The sequence below is a fragment of the Chelmon rostratus genome, chromosome 8 (assembly GCF_017976325.1).
Source record: "Chelmon rostratus isolate fCheRos1 chromosome 8, fCheRos1.pri, whole genome shotgun sequence".
Taxonomy (NCBI): Eukaryota; Metazoa; Chordata; class Actinopteri; order Chaetodontiformes; family Chaetodontidae; genus Chelmon; species Chelmon rostratus.
The window spans coordinates 13,211,206-13,235,487 of NC_055665.1; the positions used below are offsets into that span (position 1 = coordinate 13,211,206).

A 24,282-nucleotide genomic window follows, 5' to 3' on the forward strand; every position below is an offset into this window, starting at 1 on the left:
TACCTTAGACAAACCAAGGAAAGATTCAAGAAACAATTTTCAACATTTTATGTTATATTTGTTCACAGTTTCTGAAGAGTTCTGGTGTAACAAAGTTCTTGCAGGATGCTAAAAAACCATTTAACAAACACTTTCTAAACAGAACGCTGCATCAGATGGATCAATAGGAGGAAACTAGGCATAATTTGGTCCTGAGATTAAGAACATTACTTGAAGTAACTTCAACTGAAACCTGGTGGATACAAAATCCAAGAGTCATTACGCAGTGATCTGGTTGCAGAAATGATCGGGGGTGAGTCCACAAAATCAATCTGTTCACTTTCACAGGGCATCTACACTCAAAAGATCACTTTAGTTTGTAGAATTGCACAAAAAATTGCCTGTCAAACAACATTTGGTTCGTTCCAAAGCAGACTATTTTTTTTCCAAAATCCCAAACTCTAAAACTCAATGCCAGAAACTACAGAACTACTGTGCATGCACAACATTTTTATCATTAAATATTTGTCAGAATCTGGTTTGGCTGCTTCCCCACCAGTCCAGTCTACTCAGATGACCGTCACCTCCCGGCTCTTCCTCTTGATGCAGTCCAGAGTCAGGCTCCTGGTTCCCCCCTTGCGCACCCCCTCTCCCAGCTGAGGTGATGGAGGTGGACCCGATATACTTATGGCCTGAGCTGAATGAAGTGATAGACTGGAGGCATGTAAAGATGCCTCCCTCTGCTGGTGTCTTGTCAGCTCTGTGAGCTGTTCCCATCCTGATGTCTGCTGGTCTCCCTGATGCTGGTCCCTGGCTGCCTGTTTGACAAGATGCTGACTCCTGGTTGGCTGCTGGTCTCTGAGGAGCTCCAACAGTTCCCTGTTCTCCAGCTCTGCTACTGCTAACTCCTGTCTTCTCAGGTGCTCTGCTGCTAACAGGGCTCGCATGTCACACATCACAAGGGACAACTGACCCTGTGTGGAGAAGACACAGGATTACCGGACACGCATCAATATTCACAGCACAGACTTCCTGTGTTACTGACAGTGGTGGAGGAAGCATTTAGGTCCAAAAAGTTGAAACATTGTTTTTTCATTTTTCATTGAATTTCACCTTTTAAGCCAATATGGATGAGATTGTTGAGAAAAAATAGAAATATGAGCATCAACACTTCCAAGAACACTGCTGATGAAGATCATGTGACACGATCAAAAGCTCTAGAACAGCTATTAAATTAACTATGAGATTAAACTGTTTTGTGTTCATTTCTGAGGTCAAGAATGAACCTGCACCTTAAGTATTTTTTACTTCACAAGAACTAATATCTAGCACAAACTGTTCTGCTGGGTTGTTCAAATGTCCTCATACATAATTCCATTCAATGGAGTGAAGAAATGAAGCACATCTCTCTGAGGTGGTCTGTAGTTTGATGCTCAAGTCTTCACGTCAGGCCTGTTGTAAACATACGTGAGAAGGACTGATAAGTCACCTTCAGCTCCTCCACCTCATTCTTCAGCTGCGACTCTTTCTGCACCATGTGTCTCCTCTGCGAGTCCAACCGAGACTCCATCTCTCGTCTCACCTCCTCCATCTTACACAGCATCTCTGCCCTGTCATGACCATTTAACGAGGCAAAATTAGGATGTAAACAAAATAGTGCAAACACTAGCTCTGTGTTGAGGATTTGGAAAGAGTGAAGAAATTTTCATAACCACACACACACACGTACCTGAGCATCTCCACTTCTGTGCGCAACTCTGCCACACAGTTGTGCTGTGATTGGTCAATGGAGAGAAGCGTGTGGCCGCAGCCGTTGGGACACTCCCTGCTGCGGAAGCTACATTCAGACAGGTGAGCCTCCAAACCCCGCCTCTCTACCTGCACAGGACAACCTGAGAGAATCGCAGCAGACGGACAGGCCTCATGTGAAGCAACTATTTACTCAGTTTATATGTAAATGCATATAACTGGTAGACAGTCTTCTAAAACATCAACAAGTCAAAGCAGTATACACAGGAGTGGAAACAAGACCAAAATATTTCTCAAGGAGAAATGCAGTTTCTTGACTTTAATGTGAAGGCTGGTCAGATATGGCCACACATTCAAAATAAAGTCACTCAAACAACCAACGCCTCTTCATTTCAGTGGTGCTTTTAAAGTGGTGACCATTGTGCTTTAATAAATATAATGGTTACTATCTACTTTCTACTATGTGGGAGTGACAGTTGAATTAATTTTACTTAATTCAGTTTCCTTACATAATATATTTAACAATGAACTTGAAGCAATAGGAGAAATAAGATTAAACTGTGGTATAAAGACTGTTTTCCACCCCTAAACATACAAACCATGTTTTTATACTCCTCATTGTACTTGTCATTCCTCATCTTTGACCCAAATGCAATAACTTCCCACAGACCACAGCAGTCATACACAGCAATGGGAATATCTTTTTGTAAAACTCTATAATGCTGTGTAGTACTCAACACCACAAAAAGCCACACTGCATGCACACACTCTGTAACTGTACCTACCACAATGGTAACATATGTACTCTCCACCTGCCAATGACAGGCCACAGTCGCATTGTGAGCACAAGAGCACACGCTTGTATATGTATACACACATTTAAAATGCTCATTAAAGAGTGATGGAAAGCTGACCCTGAGTGCACACTGTGTGAGCTCTGTGGGGGCTTTCAAGTCCCATAGATGCACTAGTTTGGGAGGTAGCCATGACAACAAAAGAGCCACCTGCTGCTCCAACCCACACAGGTGTCACGTTACCTTCATATCCCACACCTCATCCGTATGGATAACGACCACAAACACTACCTATAATCATAACAAAATGACACATTAGACGAGCTCTGTGTGAGGTTTCATACCTGTGTTAGAGCACGGTATGAAGGCAAACTCGCACTCATCCTCATGTGTGTGCAGGCTCTCCAGGGAGCACACCACCTCACAGCCCTGCCTTGCATTCACACAGCGTATCTGCAGACGGTTCAGGTCGTTACGCATGTACCTGTGATCAAGGACAAAAACAGCATTGGGGAAATAAGGCTGAGCAGTATAAATGGATGACCCCACTGGATAGTAGCAAGAAAGTGTAAACCTTGAGAATGAACTATTACAATGAGGAGATGATAAAAGACAGACATATGTGCAGAGACAGAGGCAGACCTGTACAGTGGTTTAAGGCTGCCCACATCCAGTGGCAGCCTGTCCTCGGGACAGGAGTGGTGATGGACCAGCCAGCTGCTGATGCATGCGCAGCAGTAGGCATGTTCACAGGGCGCCTGGAGGGGGCGCTCTAACACGTCTCGACACACACAGCACAGAAGGCCGTCATTCACATAGCCCACAAACCTCTCCAGATCATAGCCCATCCTGCAACCACACAGAAAAAATGCACAAACATGACCAAAAGATGAGAATAAAACTGTTGTCCAATCTCATTTAATTCTTTTTTTTTTTTTGATAATTAACAATCCTACCTGACAGATTAACCTTGATTTCATCCAATTCTTTCTTCTTCTTTCTTCTTCCTTCTTTCTGTTGATTTCCACTCCTCTTGTTCCTCCACAGGTGACACTTCCCCTTATCCCTCTGCTATGGTCCTTCCTTCTTCATCCTCTCTCCTTTGACTTGTTGCTCCATAAATGTGAGGGTCTCCTTTCCATTAAAGTCCTCTGCTACCTTTGTGTCTCCATGGAGAGGTATCCCTGACAACGAGGGCTTCAGATCACAGGTAGGCAGCTGTCAGATGGGATCAGATCAGAGAGACAGACAGAATTACAGGAGAAGAGACACTCACATTCACAAACAGGGAAATTCTGCAGTAGTGTATTTTCCTCACTGCCTTACCAATAAAACTGGGTTCAGAGATTACTGTTTCTATTTCTCTTAATGACCCACCCTATCCTAGGTCTCTCTCTCTCTCTGTCTCTCTCTCTGTCTCTCGCTCTCTCTCTGGATGTGGGATTAACATGGATTACACTCTCTCTCTGACTGATTGGATTACAGACTGCATGACATCAGATGACACAAGCCACAGAAATCAAAGAGCAACTCAGACCCTTGGACTCATCTCAGTCCCTATATATTCTTTTAACTTCCATCTTTAATTCAAACAACATTAAGAAAAACACAAAGCAAAAAAAGAGAACTCCATTATAATCAGCTTCATTGGCGATCATTAGATAGATATTAGATAAAATACTCAGATAAAGTAAAATTGTCTCAGAATTGTACTTAAATTCAGTAAGTATCAGCAAAGAACATTAATATGGAATAACTGAGTGAACGTAACGTCCACACAAACTGCTCAACAAGTACATGTTCAAAAGATTTTATTCTCCTTCTGATCTGTTAATAAACTGAAGCGAGGTCGCCCTGGGAAGGTGAGCTCGATTTATAACACAAGGATGGGCGGTTTGCGGAAGACAAAGTGGGACGTAACCAGTAAACTGCTGTGACAGTCGAAATCTAACACACCCTACTCTTTGGACCACGCCCACTTCCGGAGTTCGACCAATCACGTTCTTCAAACATTCAGCGGGAGAAACTGAACAGAATCGAGAGTTGAAGGAAGCAAACACAAGACTTTTTCTGCGCGGATTCGAGCGACAGTTTGTCATCTTAAATGTGTTCGTTTTACGTTTAGCTCGTCCGGGTATGTATGACACGTTGTCACACGTTACCAAACGAGACATTACAGTCCAGTTTAAACCGGGTTCAGCAATGTTAGCGACTCATTGACGCTAGCGAGTAAAGTAGCTAGCTTGCTAACATGCAGCAGGTCAGAGGTGTCTTTTCCTTATCACATCTTTTACTGAGTGTGTTAATAAAATCTTGAATGTCCATCATAAGCTAACACAGTCAAAGTGGTGTCTTCATGCAGATAACATAGTGACATGAAATGGGTGGAAACTTTTAGAAGAAGCAGCTAAGATCATGTGTAGTATATGTGTCTGATAACTTGTTAAGGTGATCAATTGTGCGTTAAAGCTAGAATGTATTCGTTTATCATGAACCATATACCAATTAAAATGTGTCTAAGATGGCCTAAAGTTATACACCAGCAATGTACCAGTCTCCCTCAGTCATTAACTCACTGTACTGATGACTTAATGAATGCATATTCTGGGAAAGAAAATAAATTATTTGAGCTTTGGTTGTTCCTGGGCTGATGGTCATATAAGTTACTGATTAGCACCTAATTAACTGCCAGTGTTGTTATGTTGGTTTTCATTGCTTTCTGTCTGTAGGAGATAGAATGCGGCGATCAGGAGCTCCCAGCCAGCTCTTGGGTAATGCAGTGAAAAAGCCTCGGTTTGTGCCTCCTGGTGCATCTAGTTCATGTCCTGTGGCTGAATCCAAGCCCCTCACCACTAAGCTTGGTCTGGGCAATGCACTGGAAAAGGTAAATTGTTCACAGCATTTTAGGTACAGTAATATTCCTCAGTATTCTTTTGATTGCCATTATTGAGGGTTGTTTCAAATGTTTCCTAGGATTATTTCTATTTTCTCTTCCTCTCATCCTGCAGGTCCAGAGAAGTCTAGCAGCACCAGCTCCGAGAAAGACAGAGTACAGTGATGTGCAGCCCAAAGCTGCTCAACCTGCTCCAGCCTTGTCACGGGCTCTGGCTCGTGTTCTCAATGCAATGGAAAGTAAGGAAAATGAGGCCGAGACAGAACATCCTATCACTGAGGAGTGCACAGAGGGCAACAAACCTGCAGGTAAGACACAAAGATTTTGTGGCTGAGCACCTGGTATGGGCAAGAATAATCATGTGGATTGATATAGGGGCTGGATACAAACAGCTGTTTTCTTTAGCAATGTTTGAATCCAGTATCTTTGTTTGTCAATCAAAACCCCACCTGAAGGAGAGGTTATATATACACTTCCTGCCAGAAAAGCTTGATTTGGCACAGCCGGATGACTGAGAGGACTACTCTATATTTTGGGATTGTTTTTCACGCTTTTAGGTTGTAGATAGTCGTCTTTACTAATAGCTGTTATTTGTGTCAAGGGTTTGCAAAAAAAGTATTGTTTTGTACAGGGACTGACTGACCATTGAAAGGACAGAAAGAGAGAAAGATACCTCTGAGCAGCACTTAAATTAGAATATAAAAAAATCAGCAGTCATTGGTAAAAGAAATTAGGGGCTTCACATCAAAATCTGCAGATTTATGTAGCAACTGTTTCCTGTTTCAGTGTAGAAAGGGAAGGTTAGTCTAAGTTAAGCACTATTAGAATTGGACTAACAAATCTTAGTTTAAATTTATTCAATCTAACCACTGAGCAGACTGCAAAAAAAATGGGCTCCCAAAATGTTTAGAGCCCAAAGGCACTGCTGGAGTTCAGTAATGATCTGGGGTCACCTCTGCTTTTCTGGACTGGAAAACAAATACATTTAAAAAAGAGGAATAATATTCTCCTGTCATGCAACACTGCAATGTCCCCACAGTGGAGGTTTTTGGGCCACAACTATTATTGCAACTATTATTGCAATACTATTGCAAATGTAAATAATACATTTGATGATTTCTGAATTATACTGCATCTATGTTCAAATAGCCATTATTACGGGAAAGTAGAAAACTGGACTATGTAAAGACACACTGAGTGTGTAAGCTGTTCTTATAGACTAAAAAAGTCTATAAGAACAGCTTGTAAATTCTCTGTCATGTGCTGACATTTCCCTCCCATGTTGACTGCTGAGTGTTTAAGTGTCCACCAAAGACTTTTGTATTCAAGAAAATTTTAACTTAATGAGACACAATTTAATGCTGGTGGGCTGTAAAGATCAACCATTTAAGCCTATTTGTTAAAAAAGACAAATAAACAGTATGTTTGCAGCTACAGATGTTTAATTAGAGCAGCCAATTCTGAGAATTTTCCAATTAGATCTATGTATAATGTAATGTTTTTCAATTGACTTATTTAGATGATTTACAAATATTAGTTTATAGCTGTTTTTTCTGTTATTTATAACTAATGTGCACTAAACTTGCTCAAGAATACCTAAATATACAATATAATGCAAGGTAATTAAAACATTTGACTGACACTGTTTGTAGCGTACCTACATAGGTGTTTTCCACCAATTTATATAGTAATGATCCAACCTATAATAATATATTTAAAAATTATATCTCACTCACTATTGCACCTAGTTGTGCCGACTTCACTACTACATGAATTATCTGCCACCATCTGCCATACGAAAATAAAAACTGCATGTGTCTGTTGGACACCCATGCAGAAATATGAGGATTGACTTCACAAATAGTCTACATGGGCATCAGTTTACAATCCCCTGAATGGTTGTTTACTAACAAATAACAATATTGACTCCCCCCCGCTGCACCTCCTGTTCAGATGTCAAGTATCATGAAACATCTCTGACCATCAGAGGGTCTGAATTTCTGAAGCCGGACTGCTCTGCTGTTGATTCAGTTGCCTTTTTTTTAGAGGCGGGGGGTAGGCAGGCTGTCGGCTTTAAACACAAACCTCTGCCCAGTCCTCTGCACGTGTTGTTTTTATTCACACACATACTGAGATTCATCATGAAACATTACCGTCACCCTTGCAACGACACGGCTCCATGCTGCTTTCACTAGATTGGAGCACTCGATAATCGTGAAGCGGCGTGGAGGACTTCGGGACAAGTGTGCAGTTAAATGTCCGGTGAATTGTAGTTTTTTACAAGTTTCTTCAAAAACAACCGTGCGATTCTGCCAGTAGTGATGCGAAGCGACAGCATTTTCTCACTTCACAGCGCCAGACTGTCCTGACTGTGTCTGATAATATACACACACGCGCGCGCGCGCGCTGGAGAAGAAGGATGTTAAACCAGGATGGCTGAGGCTGAGTGACAGCAGGTCCAGCATTATGCAAATTAGCGGGGTAGTGCAGCGGTAGCGCCGGGCAGATTAGGACTGTGCTCGGGATCAGTGAGCCACCGCTCACTCCTCCCGCAGGAGCAACTAGTGCCTCTGTTTTCCTCGGTGAAAACACGCGGCTCACACGCTCTCTGCGTTTGGCTCGGCGCGGTGTCCACACGCGCCCCGGGCACGTGTTTTAAGCATACGAACCAGCCACTACTCCTGATGCACGGTTACCTTATTTTATGCATTCACCCTAGAATGAATAAAATGGGTACAAACGCTTTGGTCCTGCGGGCATGCGCAGCGCGCTCACAGACCCCTCCCCCACTCAGTTAAGCCAGCGCTATTTCAAAGCGTCACCCGCTTTTGGGAAAAAAATGGACCCTTGACCTCAGAAACCTGTGTAATGAACTGTTTAGAGACTGTTTTGTGCATGTGTGCAGGGCACAGAGCGTCTGCTGCCGCCCTCATGTTACAGTGTAGAGGCAGTGTGGCTGTGCTGTGCTCTGTGCTGTGCTTGGTTTGGGGTTTAGAGAGACCGAGCTGTAAGTAGGTCGGGCTGGGTTTAAGCGGCTTAGCTACGTCAGCCTAAGCTGGGAGGAATTCATCCAAAGCCCTCCGCGGTAGGCGGGGGCCTAAACGAGGCTGGCCTAGTTAAGCCTGATTCTTATTGTGTGCAGCACAGCCTGTTTTTGTTGTGCAACGTAGCTGAGAGGGAACCAAGGAGTAGTGTGTGAATCCATGCACGTGTTAGACATATCTTATGTTTGATTTGAAATGGGAAATGTGTGGGGTTTAGACCAGTGTTAGCTTTATCACCGTGGACCAGGAGAGGCCAAGAGCACGTCAAAAAAAAAAAAAAGACAGGTGGGAAGAGTAAGTAGCCATAGTATCAAGTGCGGTTACTGAAGGGTGACAGCCATAGGCCTGACTCGGTCTGTGAGTCCGCTATGCTATAAGATGGCGTCCAGCTCTGTGTTTCTGTCCAGTATGGTGGGAAAAGCTCGCTCCTCCAACTTCACCCTCTCCGAGAAGCTGGACCTGTTGAAGCTGGTCCGCCCTCACATCCGCATCCTGGAGGAGCACACCAACAAGCATGCGGTCATCGTGGACAAGAACAAGTGCTGGGACACTGTGGCTGAACAGTATAACGCCCTGGGAGGGGACAGACCCCATCGCACCGCACAGGGCCTCAGGACCCTTTACAAGAGGCTGAAGGAGTCAGCCAAGCAGGAAGTGATGCAGCGGAGACACGCCCAGCCAGAGTACAGAGCGAGCATCTCCGAGCCAACTAGGAGAATTATGGAGATGATCCCTCACCTGTTTCACCATGTGCCCATCCACGAAAAGGACCAGGCACTGCGCAGGTACAGTGTGACCTACACCTACGAGCACAGACACTTATCTCAGTACAGACCTGAGAGGATGACACAACAGTCAGGTGAGAGTTCAGCGAGTTCAGACATGCATCACTAGAATGTAATCATGGTACTGATACAACAGGAGGAGAGAAGGGAGGGGCCGAACTCACTTCCAAAACCCAATCAGATTACACACTGTCTGTACATCATCAGGCTTTAGATAGATAGATCGATAGATAGATAGATAGATACTTTATTTATCTCCAAGGAGAAATTTGCATATATTTATAGGAAAATACAGTATGCCCTGCCATTATTTACTTTTTTGTTCATGTACATTCAAAATGCTCGAGTCTCAGTGCTGAGTAATCTGTCAGTTTTGTTTCAGGTGAATCATCAAGTGTGCCTAAAACAGAAACAAGACAAGTACAGATCACAAAGTAATGTTTTGTTGTCAGTACAGCTACAGACCTTTGCATGATTATGTGTAAATTTAGTGTAAAAAGATAAACCTGAAAATGTTTGCTTTGAGGCTGCCTACTCACTGTGATGAGCAGCAACAGTTAGAAAATCGTATCATCTGCGAGGCTCTAACTGCAGAGTTTTGTTATTTCTACTTTGCTGAATTAATTTCTTTCCTCTCGTCTACTCTAATTAGTCAACTGATCCTTTGATTGATTTATTTAGTGTGCATCACCAACGCAAGTCTAAGCACACCTCACATAAGCAAGATGTAGACACTCAATAAATGCTGTTTAAGCTGTTCTGTCTCACTTATTTTTGCCCCTCATTCCATTTTTAGATTAATATACAGCAAGCACAGCTCTCCCATCGAACATCCTGGCAGCAGCTCCTCTCTGGCTGGACTCCAGGATTACTCAGCAGCTGTCCCAAGTATCCCCCATGAGGTGGTCCAGCTGGACCCTGAAGAGGATGTCAAACCACCGCCAGACCTCCCCATCCTCTCCACACACACAGGGCCAGGGCTGGACGGAGGCCAGGAGCGGGAGGGGGAGCAGGACTTGGGCAGCGTCCACGATTACGAACCATCCCTGTCTCCCACCCCTTCCTCCGTCAACATCCCCCTCTCCACATCGCCGCTGCCCTTACGCCATGACCTCTACCCCAACGACATCTACACTCACCACGAGCCCGACAGGTTTCGCCCTCTGCACCTGGCCAAAGAGGAGCATGAGTTGGTGTTGGCCAATCACAGGAAGGTGGCCCTATACTTGGAGGAGAAGAGGGAGGGCCTGAAGAGGAAACAGGAACTGGAGGAGGAACTTCTGAGAGCCAAGATCAAAGTGGAGAAGCTTCGGGCTGCTCGACTGAGACACGGACTGCCAATTCCTCTATAACAAGCATGAACACGCACATCTGTGTTAGAAAGGGAGAGGCTCTGAGGAGTTTGAGGTGCGGAGCAATCGCATCAGTTCCATGTTTGAGAGCCGTTTCAGAACTTCAGTTTCTTTTGGAAACATAGTGCCTCGTACAGACACTGAAAGCCTGATTGCGTATTGCAGGATAAGGCTGACTTGTGTTGCCATCAGTCTTTGTCTACGCTTGTCAGTGTTAAAAATCTGCCGGTGTTCTCTAACTCATTGACAGAAACGGCAACAAAACTTGTACTGTAGATGCTCACATTACAAACACTGTGACAGTCCAAAGTAGATCAAATAAATGTGAAAGGTTTTGGAAGGGAATGTTAGTAGTAATGAGTGACGTGTACCGTGATGTCCTGGTGCTTTTCCTGCTTACAGTAGATCTGTATCAATATGTATCCATGGGAATTTCAGCACGGTGTTAATGATCGTCATTATTCAGGATTGTTAGAGAAATTATTCTCATAGCATTTACTCTAATGATATACTGGAGGGTCATGTTTTTGAGTCTGCCCAGATCATATCGAGGGGTTGTTTAGCACTCTGTTCATTCTTTGTAAAGAAAATTCCCACTTGATCTGACATCTAACTCAGATGTGATAAACTAAAGAGGCATTTCCTTGTAGCACTTTTAGGTAACCAAATTAGGGTTACTTTTTCTTACAGTTATGTTAAGAAATGAAAGAGAAAATGAAAGCGGTGGAAAAAGAAGCACTCCAAACCAACTTTTTATAGAAGTGAGAAATTTTCAGTCACCCAGAGTTGAAATTAAACTGTTGAAGGCCTTAACACACGATTCCAATGATGGCAAATCCTGTGAAGTGAGTTGCTGAATTCAGATGGAAGTGAGTCAAAGATGTTCAAGTCAGAAATTCTCTGTGGTTGCTGAATTTGTGGCCAGTTATGTGATCAAAAGAAGGGAGATGTGGAATTGGTTTTGTGATGTTATTGTTATTTAATGTACTGTATGTGACTAAAGCATTGATTGTATTGTGATGTTGGTAAACGAGTGTTGTCAGTCTCTTTCACAGTTTGTCCCTATGTTCATGTATTTCTATAAAAAAGTAAGGTTGACATTGTACTGGTCTTGTGTTTATTACATGTCAAACAGACATCTGCTCTCTGAGGAAGACCTTGGTCAGTGTAGTTATATATCAAAGGAACACATGATGCAAATTTTCATGCATATGAATGTATGAAGGGGTAGACTATCATCGCAGGTTGGAGGTCTAGTATGATGTGTAGACTTGGTGCAACAGTGACCTCTGCTGGTGGGTTGTTTGAGTTGTATCGAAGATATTTGCGCTCACCCTCTTGTATGTCTGTGTTCCAGGAGTGAACGGTTATCCTCAGCTGACTCCCGTGTCTTCTCAAACCCCCCAGCCTTCAGTGGGGGCAGCCTGTGTCTCTGGAGCTGCAGGTTCAGACTCTGGCTGCAGTCAGGATGGTGTGCGTTACTTCAGTGTGATGTGGTGTAAGGCCAGCAAGAAGAAACACAAGCGTTGGGAGGGCGATGCGGTCCTTGTTACAAGAGGACGCACAGCCACACTGAAAGATATGGAGGGCAAAGACATTGGCAAGGGTGAGACAGAGACAGCCCAGCATACATTTTATTTTTTACTTATTGTCATGTTTGAAGGGAGAAGGAGCAGTGCAACTGCCTGTGACAAGTCTGAAACATAAGTAGCTTTAAATTCTCTTTAATAAGAAGTCCTCTGGTAGGAAACACCAAGTACTGAAGTATCAAGACTGTGCCTCCCCTGATCGAAGTTTGCTGTGTTGCAACCCACTTACACTTGTTAACTCCTGCAGCGAAGTCAGCCATTCAAACAAGAGTGTCAGCTGGACTCAAGTTGTTCTTTAAGATTATGACTGATGTGCAAATTCTTTATAATCTGTATGTATTTAAGGAACTAAAGGTATTTACTGTGTTACATTATTCATGTAATGCACAAGGGGTTAGTATTTGGTGTTTCAGTTTTTCATATTTGTCTTAAGCCAACAACAACTGATTTTTTGCCACTTGGGTGCAGCAGAAACAAGCTGTGAACACCATATTAACCAATGTTATAAATAATATACATATTATACAATATTGACAATATTATAACCCATAAGTAGATATAGCGAACGTGTTCAAACCCATCAACCACAGAGCAAAATTAGCATTTATTTAGAGTAGTGCTTCTGTCCACCTGATTAATGCAAGTCCAATGTTCCCTCTCCTTGGTCTCCAGCTCCTGAAAGAAATACAGATTTCTTTAGCTGCAAAATGTTACACTATGCTCACTGACCAGATGTTAACTGTGTCTGTCTGCTGAGTGGTGCTGTGTGTGTTGTTTTTTGTCTGAAAACAGCTGCATGATGCCGTGACAACAACTACGCAAGAGTGATCCAAAGCAGTAATGTTTTGGGCTGTAAAAACAAAATTATCAGCTGAAAAACTATAAAATGCTATATAGCTGAGAGGAACTGCTGGCTGCCAAATGTCTGTGGGTTCTTAAAATGGGCAAACCCTTTCACATACAAGTAGCTGCTTTAGCTGCTGAGGTCATTCTCACAGAAATGGGAAAAAAACGTAAGACTGGACCTTTTTTTGTGAATGCTCGTTCTGACTTCTGCATTGCATGTTTGTGTGTAGGGAGTGGCTACAAGGTGTCTCAGCTGGCCTCCCTGTCTGAAGGAGAGACCCTGATGATTGGGGGGAAGGAGGTGGAGGTGATGGGGGTCATCTCTGCTGAGGACTTCGCTAGAGGTCGTTGTTTCCAAGAGGTCCAGGCAGAGAAAGAGGAGCCCCACACAAAGTCGTCGCAGCCTCCCTCTCGTCGCTTGGCGTCCAAACCTTTCTGCCCCCCAACACTGCTGGGGAGAGCAGATCACCCAGGATCCAAACCAGAGGAGGAGCAAACTTGCAGACCTCGCCATGACCCACTGGCTCCAGGTATGTAGATGAAATCAGAAACGTTTACTGGAACAGAAGTATTCTCAATGATAACAAATTCTCATCAGTAGCCTTGCTTGTTTATGTATTCTGAAATGTTCTTTGTATAATTCAGCTTTCTCAAAAAAGTCCAAAATTAATGAACATTTTTAAAAAAAACACGTGTTTCTTACACAATTTGTTCTGAGGAAAAATAACAGATTCTTGTTCAAAATTGTGTCATAGTTTTTCTTTTTGACATTGTTTGCAGGTGCACTGGTGATGCCTCGTCCCTCCGCTAACCACCAGTGGTCTAATAACAAGTCTGGGCTTCCTGTGGTTGATGTTGTTGTTGACCCTTACCTGACCACTCACCTGCGACCCCACCAGAGGGACGGCCTGCTCTTTCTCTATGAGTGTGTCATGGGGATGAGGTAGAGGAGCTGTTCCAGTAACATCCCTCGTCAAGTGCTGTTTAAAGAAATAAATCTGTTTTTAATGCTTTTATTAGGACTCCTAATGGATCATATCAATATGTTTTGATGTGTGTGCTTTAGAGCTGTGGGTCGCTATGGGGCCATCCTAGCTGATGAAATGGGTCTGGGGAAGACCCTCCAGAGCGTGGCGCTGTCCTGGACGTTGCTTAAACAAGGACCGTACGGTGGGAAACCAGTTGCTAAGCGTGTGCTCGTGGTCACCCCTGGCAGCCTGGTGCAGAACTGGGGTGCAGAGTTTAACAAGTGGCTGGGCCGTGAGAGGATCAGCGTTTTCACTGTGGATCAGGTGAAGAGAGGAGGGGGAATTCTTTTGGATTTAGAAGGAGCTCAGACAGCCTGGTGGCAGCATACATAAGTAGGGAGATTCCATTAGATCAGAGGTTTCAGGTTCAATTTATCATGCAGCAAGACAGGGCAATTGCATGTATGTAGCATATGTTACTACAAGTCAGCTCATTGCACTTTACGTTGAAGCAACCCCTGAAGACAGTAAGGAACCCACATGTAACCACAGACAGATGCAAAGGCAGGATATAATAAGGATAGAAACACATGCAACAATAATGCAGGATTCCTGAGAAAGATACTCACACAAACATGCTGGTCTGACACTGTATAATAAGCTCGCTATGAATGAAATCTTTAAATTGTTTTGTATTTCCCTCTGTGCTTTTCTTTTCTTCTTGCAATTTGTTTTAGATTTTAATTTCTATCTTATTCCACTCTGACATATTTCCCGGTCTAATAAATCTTTTGTCAGAATCACTCCTTTTCATTAATCTAGCATGTATTAAATCATTAATATTGAGTCTTTGTTGACATGTGTATAGGACCACCGGATAGAGCAGTTTGTATTGTCCCCTCTGCACAGCGTTCTTGTGATCAGCTATGAAATGCTGCTGCGCTGCCTGGAGCAGGTATGTTCTCCTTGTGTCTTGCTGACTATGGTGCATGTTACAGATAAATCTGTTTGTGTTATTATTTTGTATTTATCCATCGTATTTTTGTGTGTTTTCAGGTACAGAAAGTGGAGTTTGGTCTTGTAATTTGTGACGAGGGCCACAGATTGAAGAACAGCAGCATCAAAACGTCCTCAGCCCTCAGCAGCCTGAGCTGTAATCGCAGAGTCATACTAACAGGTGCACACTTAAGCTGAAAGAGATGGGAAATCTGACAACAACTTGTAAAGGTTTTATAACAAATTGTCTTTGTAATTTGAAGGCACCCCAGTACAAAACGACCTGCAGGAGTTCTATGCTATTATAGAGTTTGTTAACCCGGGGATACTCGGGTCGTCCACTGCCTATAGGAAAGTGTATGAGGAGCCCATTCTGCGCTCCAGACAGCCCTCGTGCACACAGGTAATGTTACCTTTGTCCCGCTTGCTTCCTCCCTTCTGTGTAGCCACTCGACATACCTGGACAACTTTACCTGGCATTAAACCTGACCTCATGTGTGCCAACAGGAGGACAGAGTTTTGGGGGAAGAGCGAGCGGCAGAGCTCTCCCGTCTGACCGGCATGTTCATCCTGAGACGGACCCAGGAAATCATCAACCGCTACCTGCCTCCTCGTCTTGACTGGACGTTGTTTTGCGACCCGTCCCCTCTGCAGCGAGAGCTGTACATGCAGCTCCTCTGCCACAGAGTCTTCAGAGCCTGCCTTCAGAGCTCCACGCAAACTCACACACACCTGGCCTGCATCACTGCACTGAAAAAGCTCTGTAACCACCCTGGACTCCTTCACTCCACTGTAAAGGTTAACTTATTTTTTAGTCAGCAGGGGTGAGGAACCTGCATATTTCTTGGGCAGTAGCCTCATAATATATTGATTTATCTGATTGTTTTTTTATTGAAGCATCAGTTACTTAAAGTATTCAGTTTGTATTATGTATTTATGAGATTTGGCTAACTGTGAGTACTGTGTTATGTTTTTTAGGAAAGAACAGTCTGTGGTTCACTGGAGAGCTCTTTATACGAGGGCCTGGTAGAGCTCTTCCCAGAATCCTACTCTTCAGGTGGATTCAATACTGCTGACTCTGGAAAACTCCTTGTTCTGTCGGACCTGCTGACAGCCATCAGACAGCTCAGCCCTTCAGACAGGTGTGTGCATGCATGTGTGTGTGTATCAGGTATTTGTATGTACATGTATTTTTGTCCACATATGCTGACATATTATGTGTGTCCCTGCAGGGTGGTTGTAGTGTCCAACTATACTAAGACACTTGACCTGCTCCAGGACTTGTGTGTACACATGGGCTACACCTTCTGCCGACTTGACGGACATACCCCCACCAGCCAGAGGCAGCGACTGGTTGACAGTTTTAACAGTGCCTACTCTCAGAACTTCCTGTTTCTGCTGAGCTCCAAAGCAGGTGGGGTGGGGCTTAATCTGGTGGGTGCTTCCCACCTGGTGCTGTATGATATTGACTGGAACCCTGCCAATGACATTCAGGTAAAGCACAATCTCCCAGACATCATGCAGCTTTGTTTTTGGTGTCTTCTGTCTTGCGTGCACACACACACACATTCTTTCACACTTAACCTGTCTGTTTGGTTGAAAGAAGAAGAAGAAAATCCCAGATTGCTTTGTGAAGTGTAACATGACCCATGGCACCTGATGCTGGGAAAGAAGTCCATATATATTTATGACATGCATGTCCACCAGATGGTGCTGTGAATGTGTGTGTCATTCTTTCATGAAACTTTTCGTCCTCTAGGCCATGGCTCGAGTGTGGAGAGATGGACAGAAGAAGACTGTGCACATCTACCGTCTCCTCACTGCAGGTCAAATTACAAACACACACAATGGGCCAGAATCTTCATCATACAATGAACCAGACTGATGTGAAGTCTTAAGTCTGTCTGGGTGTGTGTCACTTCCTCCTAGGCACTATTGAGGAACGTATATTCCAGAGACAGGTGTCCAAACAGGGGCTTTCTGGGACGGTGGTTGACCTGGGCAAAGGGGCAGAGCACACCAGCTTCTCCACCAGTGAATTGCGCGATCTCTTCAGCCTGACAGACACGCCCTGTCTAACACACGACCTGCTGAACTGCAGCTGCAGGATGGACGGTTCAGTTCCGGGTAGGCAAACTGGGCGGAGCCCCATACACACTGATGCCAGTATTTAACATCACTGACACTCATAAACACACTGTTTTCTTCATTCTCAGCTGTGCCAGAGGAGGAGGAGCAGGTATCTGACAGGCCGTGCCAGCTCGGTCGCCAAGGCGACCGCGGGGGGGCACCGCAGAAGCATCTCAGCATGTCCGAGCTGATGCAGTGGAGACATTTCTCTGGTGACACACACACCTTCTCAGACCCCTACCTTGATCACGCACGAAACCACATCACCTTCGCCTTCCAGACCACCATCTCTCACTCAGCTCAGTAAACAAACGACTCACACACATATATTTTATCTGCGTGTTTGTCTTCAGACTCTCTGGTCTTCGTCTGCAGCCTATCAACAACATATGACTAAAACACTCATCTGCTGCCAACAACAGCGAAACACTTTCCAACAGTTTTAACTGATTGTTTGTGAGATTCTGTTTCCTGTCTTGAACGTCTTCTTTATTTATTCAAAAACATTTACTGTAAAACTTTATCTTTATTAAATAATTAAAGAAATGAAATTCAAGACGAATGTGTAATAAACAAGCTTTGAAGGATTTGATCGTCGGTTATTGACTGAAGGATTCTTCCTTTGGCAAGCAAAGAATTTTAGATGCATGTATGAATATGGAAGATGGGAAGTGTTTGTGTGCCAAGCTATGCTTTGTATCCTCATACTGTAAATAAGCGTGCAAGAGAGCTACGTCTGTGCCCATTTGCTGTGTCAATTAGAGGGTTTATGTTCTGAGACATGTTTGGGTGACACAGATCCTGGTTGTCTGCATAGTGAGATTACCTGCCAGAGCTGAATCTTCTGATACAAGAATAAAGGAAAACATGTCTTTAGCCTGAAGTTTTGTGCGCTTTGCATCTGAGATAGTGACCTTGTAAATCGTCTGGGCTTTTTGATGTGTACCGCTACTCTGTTCTGTTCAGTCTGTTATTTTGGATAATACTGGCCTGTTCATGCGCTTCAACACAAAGCTGCTGCGTGGGAGTTATGTGGCCGTGTGTTTCTGTGTGTGTGCACGCCCTGAATTTGCATGAATTGTGCTTGGGTCTGTCAGATTGACTGAGCTCCAGTACAATACGTCTTTGCATGAACAGGGTAATTATTATTTATTGGATAATCAGCACTCTGCGTGATTGTTAAGCAACTTTGTTGTGTAATAAATGGGTCTCTGGGATGTCAGGCTTTCCCTTTATACATATGACAGATGTAGCCTGTGGCCTATCAGTGTGTGTGGCGTGTTGGAGGCAGCGTGGTGATTATGGAGGCACCTCCTGTTTCTCTGTGGCCACGGTGTGAATTTAAATGATTAATGCCAGTTTCAGATGCCAGAATTCAAAGTCTTCAGCTTCATGTGGAACGGGGGGTGCTGTGGCATGAGGTTGCTGTGGCTCAGGAGGTAGAGCTGTCATCCACTTATCAGAAGGTTGGTGGTTTGATCCCTGCTGTCGAAGTATTCTTGGGCAAGATATTGAACCTCTAACCTCTCAGCCGTGGCCTAGAGCAGTGGGCTGCTCCTGTGTGTCTCACTGCATGTTGCATGTGCATGTGTGTGTTTCAGTAAATCAGCGATGGGTGAAATGCAGAGACTAATTTCCCAGTTTGGGATTACTAGAGTGAATAAAAAAAAAAAAAAAAAAAAAAATGCTCCCAATGCTGTGCCGTTGGTGTGAGTGTGCGTGGGAATGGTTATTGCTCATGATGAAGAGGTGACACCTTGCCAAAAGTGTATGAATGTGTGTGTGGATTGGAAAAGCACTTTGAGTGGTCAGTAAGATTAGAAAAGCACTATATAAATACAGTCCATTTAACCTTATATACAGTTGAGGACAAAATTATTAGCCCCCATGTGAAATCTTAAGTTTCTTCAAGATTTTCCCAAGTACTTTTTTAACAGAGAAAGAAATTTTTAAGAGAATATTTCTGAACATACTATTTTTCTTTAGAAGGCACAAAATATTTATATTTGCACACCAAAACATATTTATTTAAGAAAAAGCTAAAATGACCAGGGACATAATTATTAGCCCCCTTTAAGAAATGACCATTTATTAAGTCATCGCACAAGCCACTTTTGTGCAGTGATGTGCTTCAACTCCACAGGTGATGTGCTTCAAGGTGATCAGGTAAAATAGGTGATTTCACTCAACAAGTTAAAACATGGTATAAAAGCCTCAGTATGGGTCATTGACCTGTCAGTTGAGAAAGCACCATGCCGAAAACGAAGGAAATCAGTTTGGACCTGAGAAAAAGAATTATTGATGCACAGAAAACAGGAGAAGAATATACAAAGCTACCCAAGCGTTTCCAAGTGTCAAGAACTGGAGTGAGAGGTATAATCCAGAAATTCAAAGACAGCCACACGGTGCAGAACAAGCCTGGCAGAGGTAGGAAGTGAACAATTTCAAAGACACTGGAAAGAAAACTAGTGATGTGTCTAAAGACCCCAGAACAACTGCCAAGACACTGGTGAATGAGTTGGCCACATCAGGAATCATAGTCTCTAAGACAGGCATCTCAAACCGGTTCCATAAAGGGCCGTGTGGCTGCAAGTTTTCATTCCAACCAAGGAGGAACACACCTGGCTGGAATCAATTAATCAGCTGATCTCAGTCTTCAGCTGATAACTAAGTGATCCCTTGATGTTGATTGGTTGGCCTGATGTGCTCCTCCTGGGTTGGAATGAAAACCTGCAGCCACGCGGCCCTTTATGGAACCGGTTTGAGATGCCTGCTCTAAGAAGACCATCACTAGAGCTCTGCACAGGAATGGACTGCAAGGTTGCAGACCAAGAAAAACTCCACTGTTGAGGAAAAGACACCTTCAAGCCAGACTTAAGTACGCTCGGGACAACCTGGAGAAAGATTATTCATACTGGAAGCGTGTCTTATGGTCTGATGAGACTAAACTACAGCTCTTTGGCCATAGAGACACTGCGTACATTTGGAGAAAAAAGGGACAGGCATTTAACCCAGAGAACACCGTCCCCACAGTGAAACACGGTGGTGGGAGTATTATGCTGTGGGGATGCTTCAGTGCGTCTGGAACTGGAAATCTTGTCAAGGTGGAAGGACTCATGAATAAAGAAAAATATGTGGAGATTTTGAAAGAAAACCTTAAGCAGTCAGCAGTAAAACTGGGTGTGCGTCGTCACTTCATCTTCCAACATGACAACGATCCTAAACATACAAGACATATCTCTAGAAGACCAAGGTGAATAAAATCGAATGGCCTGCACAAAGCCCTGACTTAGATCCAATTGAAAATATGTGGGGTGACCTTACCATGCCAGAAGACCATCAAATCTGGAGGAACTTGAGAGATTTGCCAAAGAAGAATGGGCTGGGATTCCTCAAAAGAAGTGTCAGAGACTTGTTGAAAACTACAACAAACGACTGCAGGCCGTTATCCAGCAAAAAGGATACACAATTGACTATTAGAATGTGGGGGGCTAATAATTTTGACCCTGGTAGTTTTTGTGTTTTGTGGAATATTTTCATTTCTGTGTGCAAAATAAAATAATGTAAGCAAACTTAAGATTTCATAGGGGGGCTAATAATTTTGTCCTCAACTGTATAACTTATAATTCTTATGTATTCAGTGGATACTCTCAGCTCAGGCTCATCAGTTTAGGACAGTAAAACTAGACTCAGAGTCCACATCAATGCATACGACTCTGTGAGGGCTTGAACTAAATGCTAACATCAGCATGCTAACATGCTCACTAGGACTTATGTTTTCGATTCATCTACAGATTGTTTTCTCAGTTAATCTATATAGTCTATATAATATCAGAAAAAAATGAGAAACAGGCAGTTTCCCAGAACCCAAGGTGACTTTTTAAACATGTCTTGTTTTTTCTGACCAAACACACAAAACCCAAATATATTCAGTTTACTTGCATTAGACAGAAAAAAAGCAAAAAATATTCACATATAAGAAGCTTAAACCATCCTTTTCTTAGAATTACTTAAAGAAGGAATGCTTTATCAAAATAGTTGCTGATTAATTTTATATCAGTTGATTAATCAACCAATCTTTATAACTCTAATAATCACAATGGCAATAACAACATAGTGACAATAAGCAGATATAATGTTTACCATGTTCACTGTTTTTGTTTTGCATGTTAATATGCTAACATGTCCTGATTAGCACTAAACACAAAGTACAGCTGGAGTTGACTAAATAGTAGTATTGGACAAATGGGGGGAAAAAAAGATGGAACTGGATGAAAACTGAAACCGTTGCCCAAGTTTGAGGGGCACATGAATGTGTTTACCAAATTTGATTCCAATCCATCTTGTAGATGTTGAGATGGGTAAGTTCAAACTTTGACCTGCTGGTGGACTGACCAAGAGACAGACATTGCCATCACTAGAGTCTTTAGGATTGTGTCTTCACCACAACACAAAGTCCTTAAGTCCAGACGAGAAAACAGACTCGTGTCAGCCTCAGACAGAAACCAGTGGTGGCATAGCAACTGTCACCCAAGCAACCTGCTGCAGCCCTGGCCTGGCTCGGCAATGTAAGATACTGTTTGTTTTTTCAGAGCAATCACATGTTGTGTTGCAGCACTTTGGTGCTGGTATTGGACACGTGTCAGACGATTGTCCCTCATCTAAGCGGGACATTGATCCGAATCACTTCGCTAACAGCCTCAGAGGCCATGTGCTGGTGGATGCATGAGGTGGAATTTGTCTGTCTGTGTAAAGCTCTTACCAGCCGCTGCTGGCTGCAGTGCCAATCCCTCTTTTAAGCCGTGCACTCCAGCCCGACAGCTCAAAGACCTGGCGATAGATCGGGTGAATGACTTTCCACCGCTGGAGGGGGAGACAGAGATACAGTTGTTTTGATGGAGAGCCTGAATCAGAGATTGGAAGTTTATTCCCTATGATCCCAGGATCTCTGTGGAGGATCTGAATGTACTGTAGAGGCTGGATGACCAAGCCTCTGGTATTAACCCTCAATGAGGTCACAATTCTCATATTTCATTCATCATCAGTCCTGGAATCAGTGACATTCAAGCTGCGCATGGTTTTAGAGATATTAAGATTATTGTGCATCAGTGAAATAGAAGCAGTCTGTGCCTCACTGGCCTTGAGTAGACCTGGTGTTTTTGTATGTTCGGGCTTCAGGATGTAGTCTCCACCAGACTGGATACACTTTCACTGTCAGTAAGAGAATCTAGCAGCACCTCACTGGTTTTCATGTCAACATCCTGTATTTAGGGCTGTGTGATCTGCAAGATCTCATATCCCAATATAGGTCATGTCATATCCAGATAATGAAACACAAACGCACGATGCAGCACATTTTCTGTAATTCAATAAATAAATAAAATGACCATGTTAAAAGGCCTATTTCTTATTACATTTTAAATTATGTACAGGTACTTACTTATATTTTGGACAGTCCTCACCCTTTGGCGGCCACGTTGTTCGCCCTAGGATGCTGAAATTTGACATTTGGCTCTTGTAAATTCACTCTTTTTCTTTTATTTAGAACCTTTGTGCAAATTTTCAACTAAACATAATAGAATATAAAATATTAATGTATAAAAAGGTGAATAAACACATTTAAACTATAGCTGCAAACAAAATAAATGAATAAATAAATTGAGCTCAGTTTGTTGGGACTGTTTTCCATTCAGGAGAACTGGAAAGTCATATTGGTTACCAAACTTCTGATACTCTGTCACTCTTTGTTGCGTGTTGACAGGTCTCTTCATCCGTTGACTCCACGTGGACGAAATCGTGTTCGCCTGCTCGTCGTCTGAGCTGCCTCTTGTTGTTTTTGTTATTTTCGCTTTGGGAGGAAAGTTTCTGTTGTCTTTATATGTTTAGAGGTAGACGGCAGAGAAACCAGAAAATCTTGACCAAATTTACTTGAAAGCGTTGTACCTCCATTTCATTTTAAAATCTGATCGGGTTGTTAGTGCTTTTCTAAATTAAGCAGACACATTTTAAACTGCCGTGAGACTTAATGTTTGATGTCTGCATGATAATTTCACACACACACACACACACACACACACCCCATTAAGACCATTTATTTTGTATCACTTTGGCTCACAACTAAGAAGCATTTTTCACTCTCCTTTATAGTTTCATGCCCAGTGCATCGTGTGCATCAGTTCCATGTGGACGAGGCAGTGTGAGGATTGGTGTTAGTATTGTTGGTGAAAAATGGCATCATTGAGAAAAGACATCTGCCTGGTCTGTTTTCATTGCAACATTACCAGCTGATAAGCCATCAGTAAGTACGATCTGTTGTCAGAAATGTTCAGCAACTACAGAATAATGCTGAATAAAGTAAATAAACCTCAAGTACACGAACAGCAGACACATTTAGAGCCACATCGAAGGTAGGAGTTCAATGCGACTATAGCACGAATGCCCACAAAAAGTTGTAGTGTGTGTTATATCCACATTGGTAATGGTTCCCTTGGATTTGTCCTCCTTGACCTTGCTCTGCAGTGGTCTCTGCAATTGAGCTGTTAGACTAGACCCTCAATGCCCTGATTGTGTAATTTCTGTACCTCCTTGGCCCACATTGGAAACAAAAGATTACGAAGTCACTGCAGCTAAAAACATTGAGGCCAAAACATAAATATGTCATAACAGCCTTCACTTGTCGTCTGGCATTAATTTTCACTCAAATTAAAACTCCAGTCTAAATGGAGCATCTTGAAGAGCAGTGCATCTTAAAGAAGTTTCAACTGTTAGATGGACTGTGTGCTGTTTAGCTGGAGGACAGTTTGACTAAATTCCTGTTCCTGGACTAATATTAAAGATTTGCTGTCCTGGGCGACTGCAGCGGTGGTCTCTCTCTTGAATGACTGGAAACTGTGAGAAGTCTGTGGAATCAGATGGGTCTCGGTATTAATGAGCACGCTTATATGAATTCACACATGTGGTCTGTGAATTACACTGTATATAAATGTTTTTCAGTATTTTAAAGCCACCCATGTGTCTGTTTGTATCTCTCTCTGTGTGACTGATCCCAGGAGACAGTTTTACATGAAGTGATAGAAAGCTAGAAAGAAAGAGGTCACTTCACACTCAGCTACCATCTATCGCCATCGCCACGTCCCTGCCAATCTGCAGCCGGCCCG

At 43.2% G+C, this 24,282-nt stretch overlaps 3 protein-coding genes across 4 annotated transcripts; 2 read left to right on the top strand and 1 right to left on the bottom strand.

Annotated features, from left to right (window-relative positions):
• Positions 1-173: 173 nt before the first annotated feature.
• rnf41l (ring finger protein 41, like) lies at positions 174-3,606 on the bottom strand. Its single transcript, XM_041942440.1, has 6 exons — positions 3,479-3,606; positions 3,165-3,371; positions 2,867-3,006; positions 1,709-1,871; positions 1,469-1,589; positions 174-953 (listed from the first exon to the last, which is right to left on the bottom strand). The coding sequence occupies exons 2-6, from the start codon at positions 3,368-3,370 to the stop codon at positions 549-551; spliced, it is 1,035 nt and encodes a 344-aa protein (XP_041798374.1). The 5' UTR covers position 3,371; positions 3,479-3,606; the 3' UTR covers positions 174-548.
• rad54b (RAD54 homolog B) lies at positions 3,599-18,068 on the top strand. 2 transcript variants are annotated; one of them, XM_041942438.1, is made up of 16 exons: positions 3,599-3,732; positions 5,252-5,406; positions 5,531-5,723; positions 11,954-12,202; positions 13,262-13,561; positions 13,812-13,974; positions 14,098-14,323; positions 14,868-14,954; positions 15,056-15,176; positions 15,259-15,398; positions 15,503-15,793; positions 15,974-16,137; positions 16,228-16,489; positions 16,755-16,821; positions 16,925-17,122; positions 17,212-18,068. In XM_041942438.1, the coding sequence occupies exons 2-16, from the start codon at positions 5,260-5,262 to the stop codon at positions 17,430-17,432; spliced, it is 2,829 nt and encodes a 942-aa protein (XP_041798372.1). In that variant the 5' UTR covers positions 3,599-3,732; positions 5,252-5,259; the 3' UTR covers positions 17,433-18,068. The 2 variants fall into 2 exon arrangements, with proteins under 2 accessions (XP_041798372.1, XP_041798373.1); XM_041942439.1 differs by lacking the exon at positions 3,599-3,732 and adding an exon at positions 4,577-4,656.
• Positions 8,562-11,683, top strand: LOC121610383 (fibrinogen silencer-binding protein). Its single transcript, XM_041942442.1, has 2 exons — positions 8,562-9,244; positions 10,041-11,683. The coding sequence occupies exons 1-2, from the start codon at positions 8,838-8,840 to the stop codon at positions 10,594-10,596; spliced, it is 963 nt and encodes a 320-aa protein (XP_041798376.1). The 5' UTR covers positions 8,562-8,837; the 3' UTR covers positions 10,597-11,683.
• Positions 18,069-24,282: the final 6,214 nt, after the last annotated feature.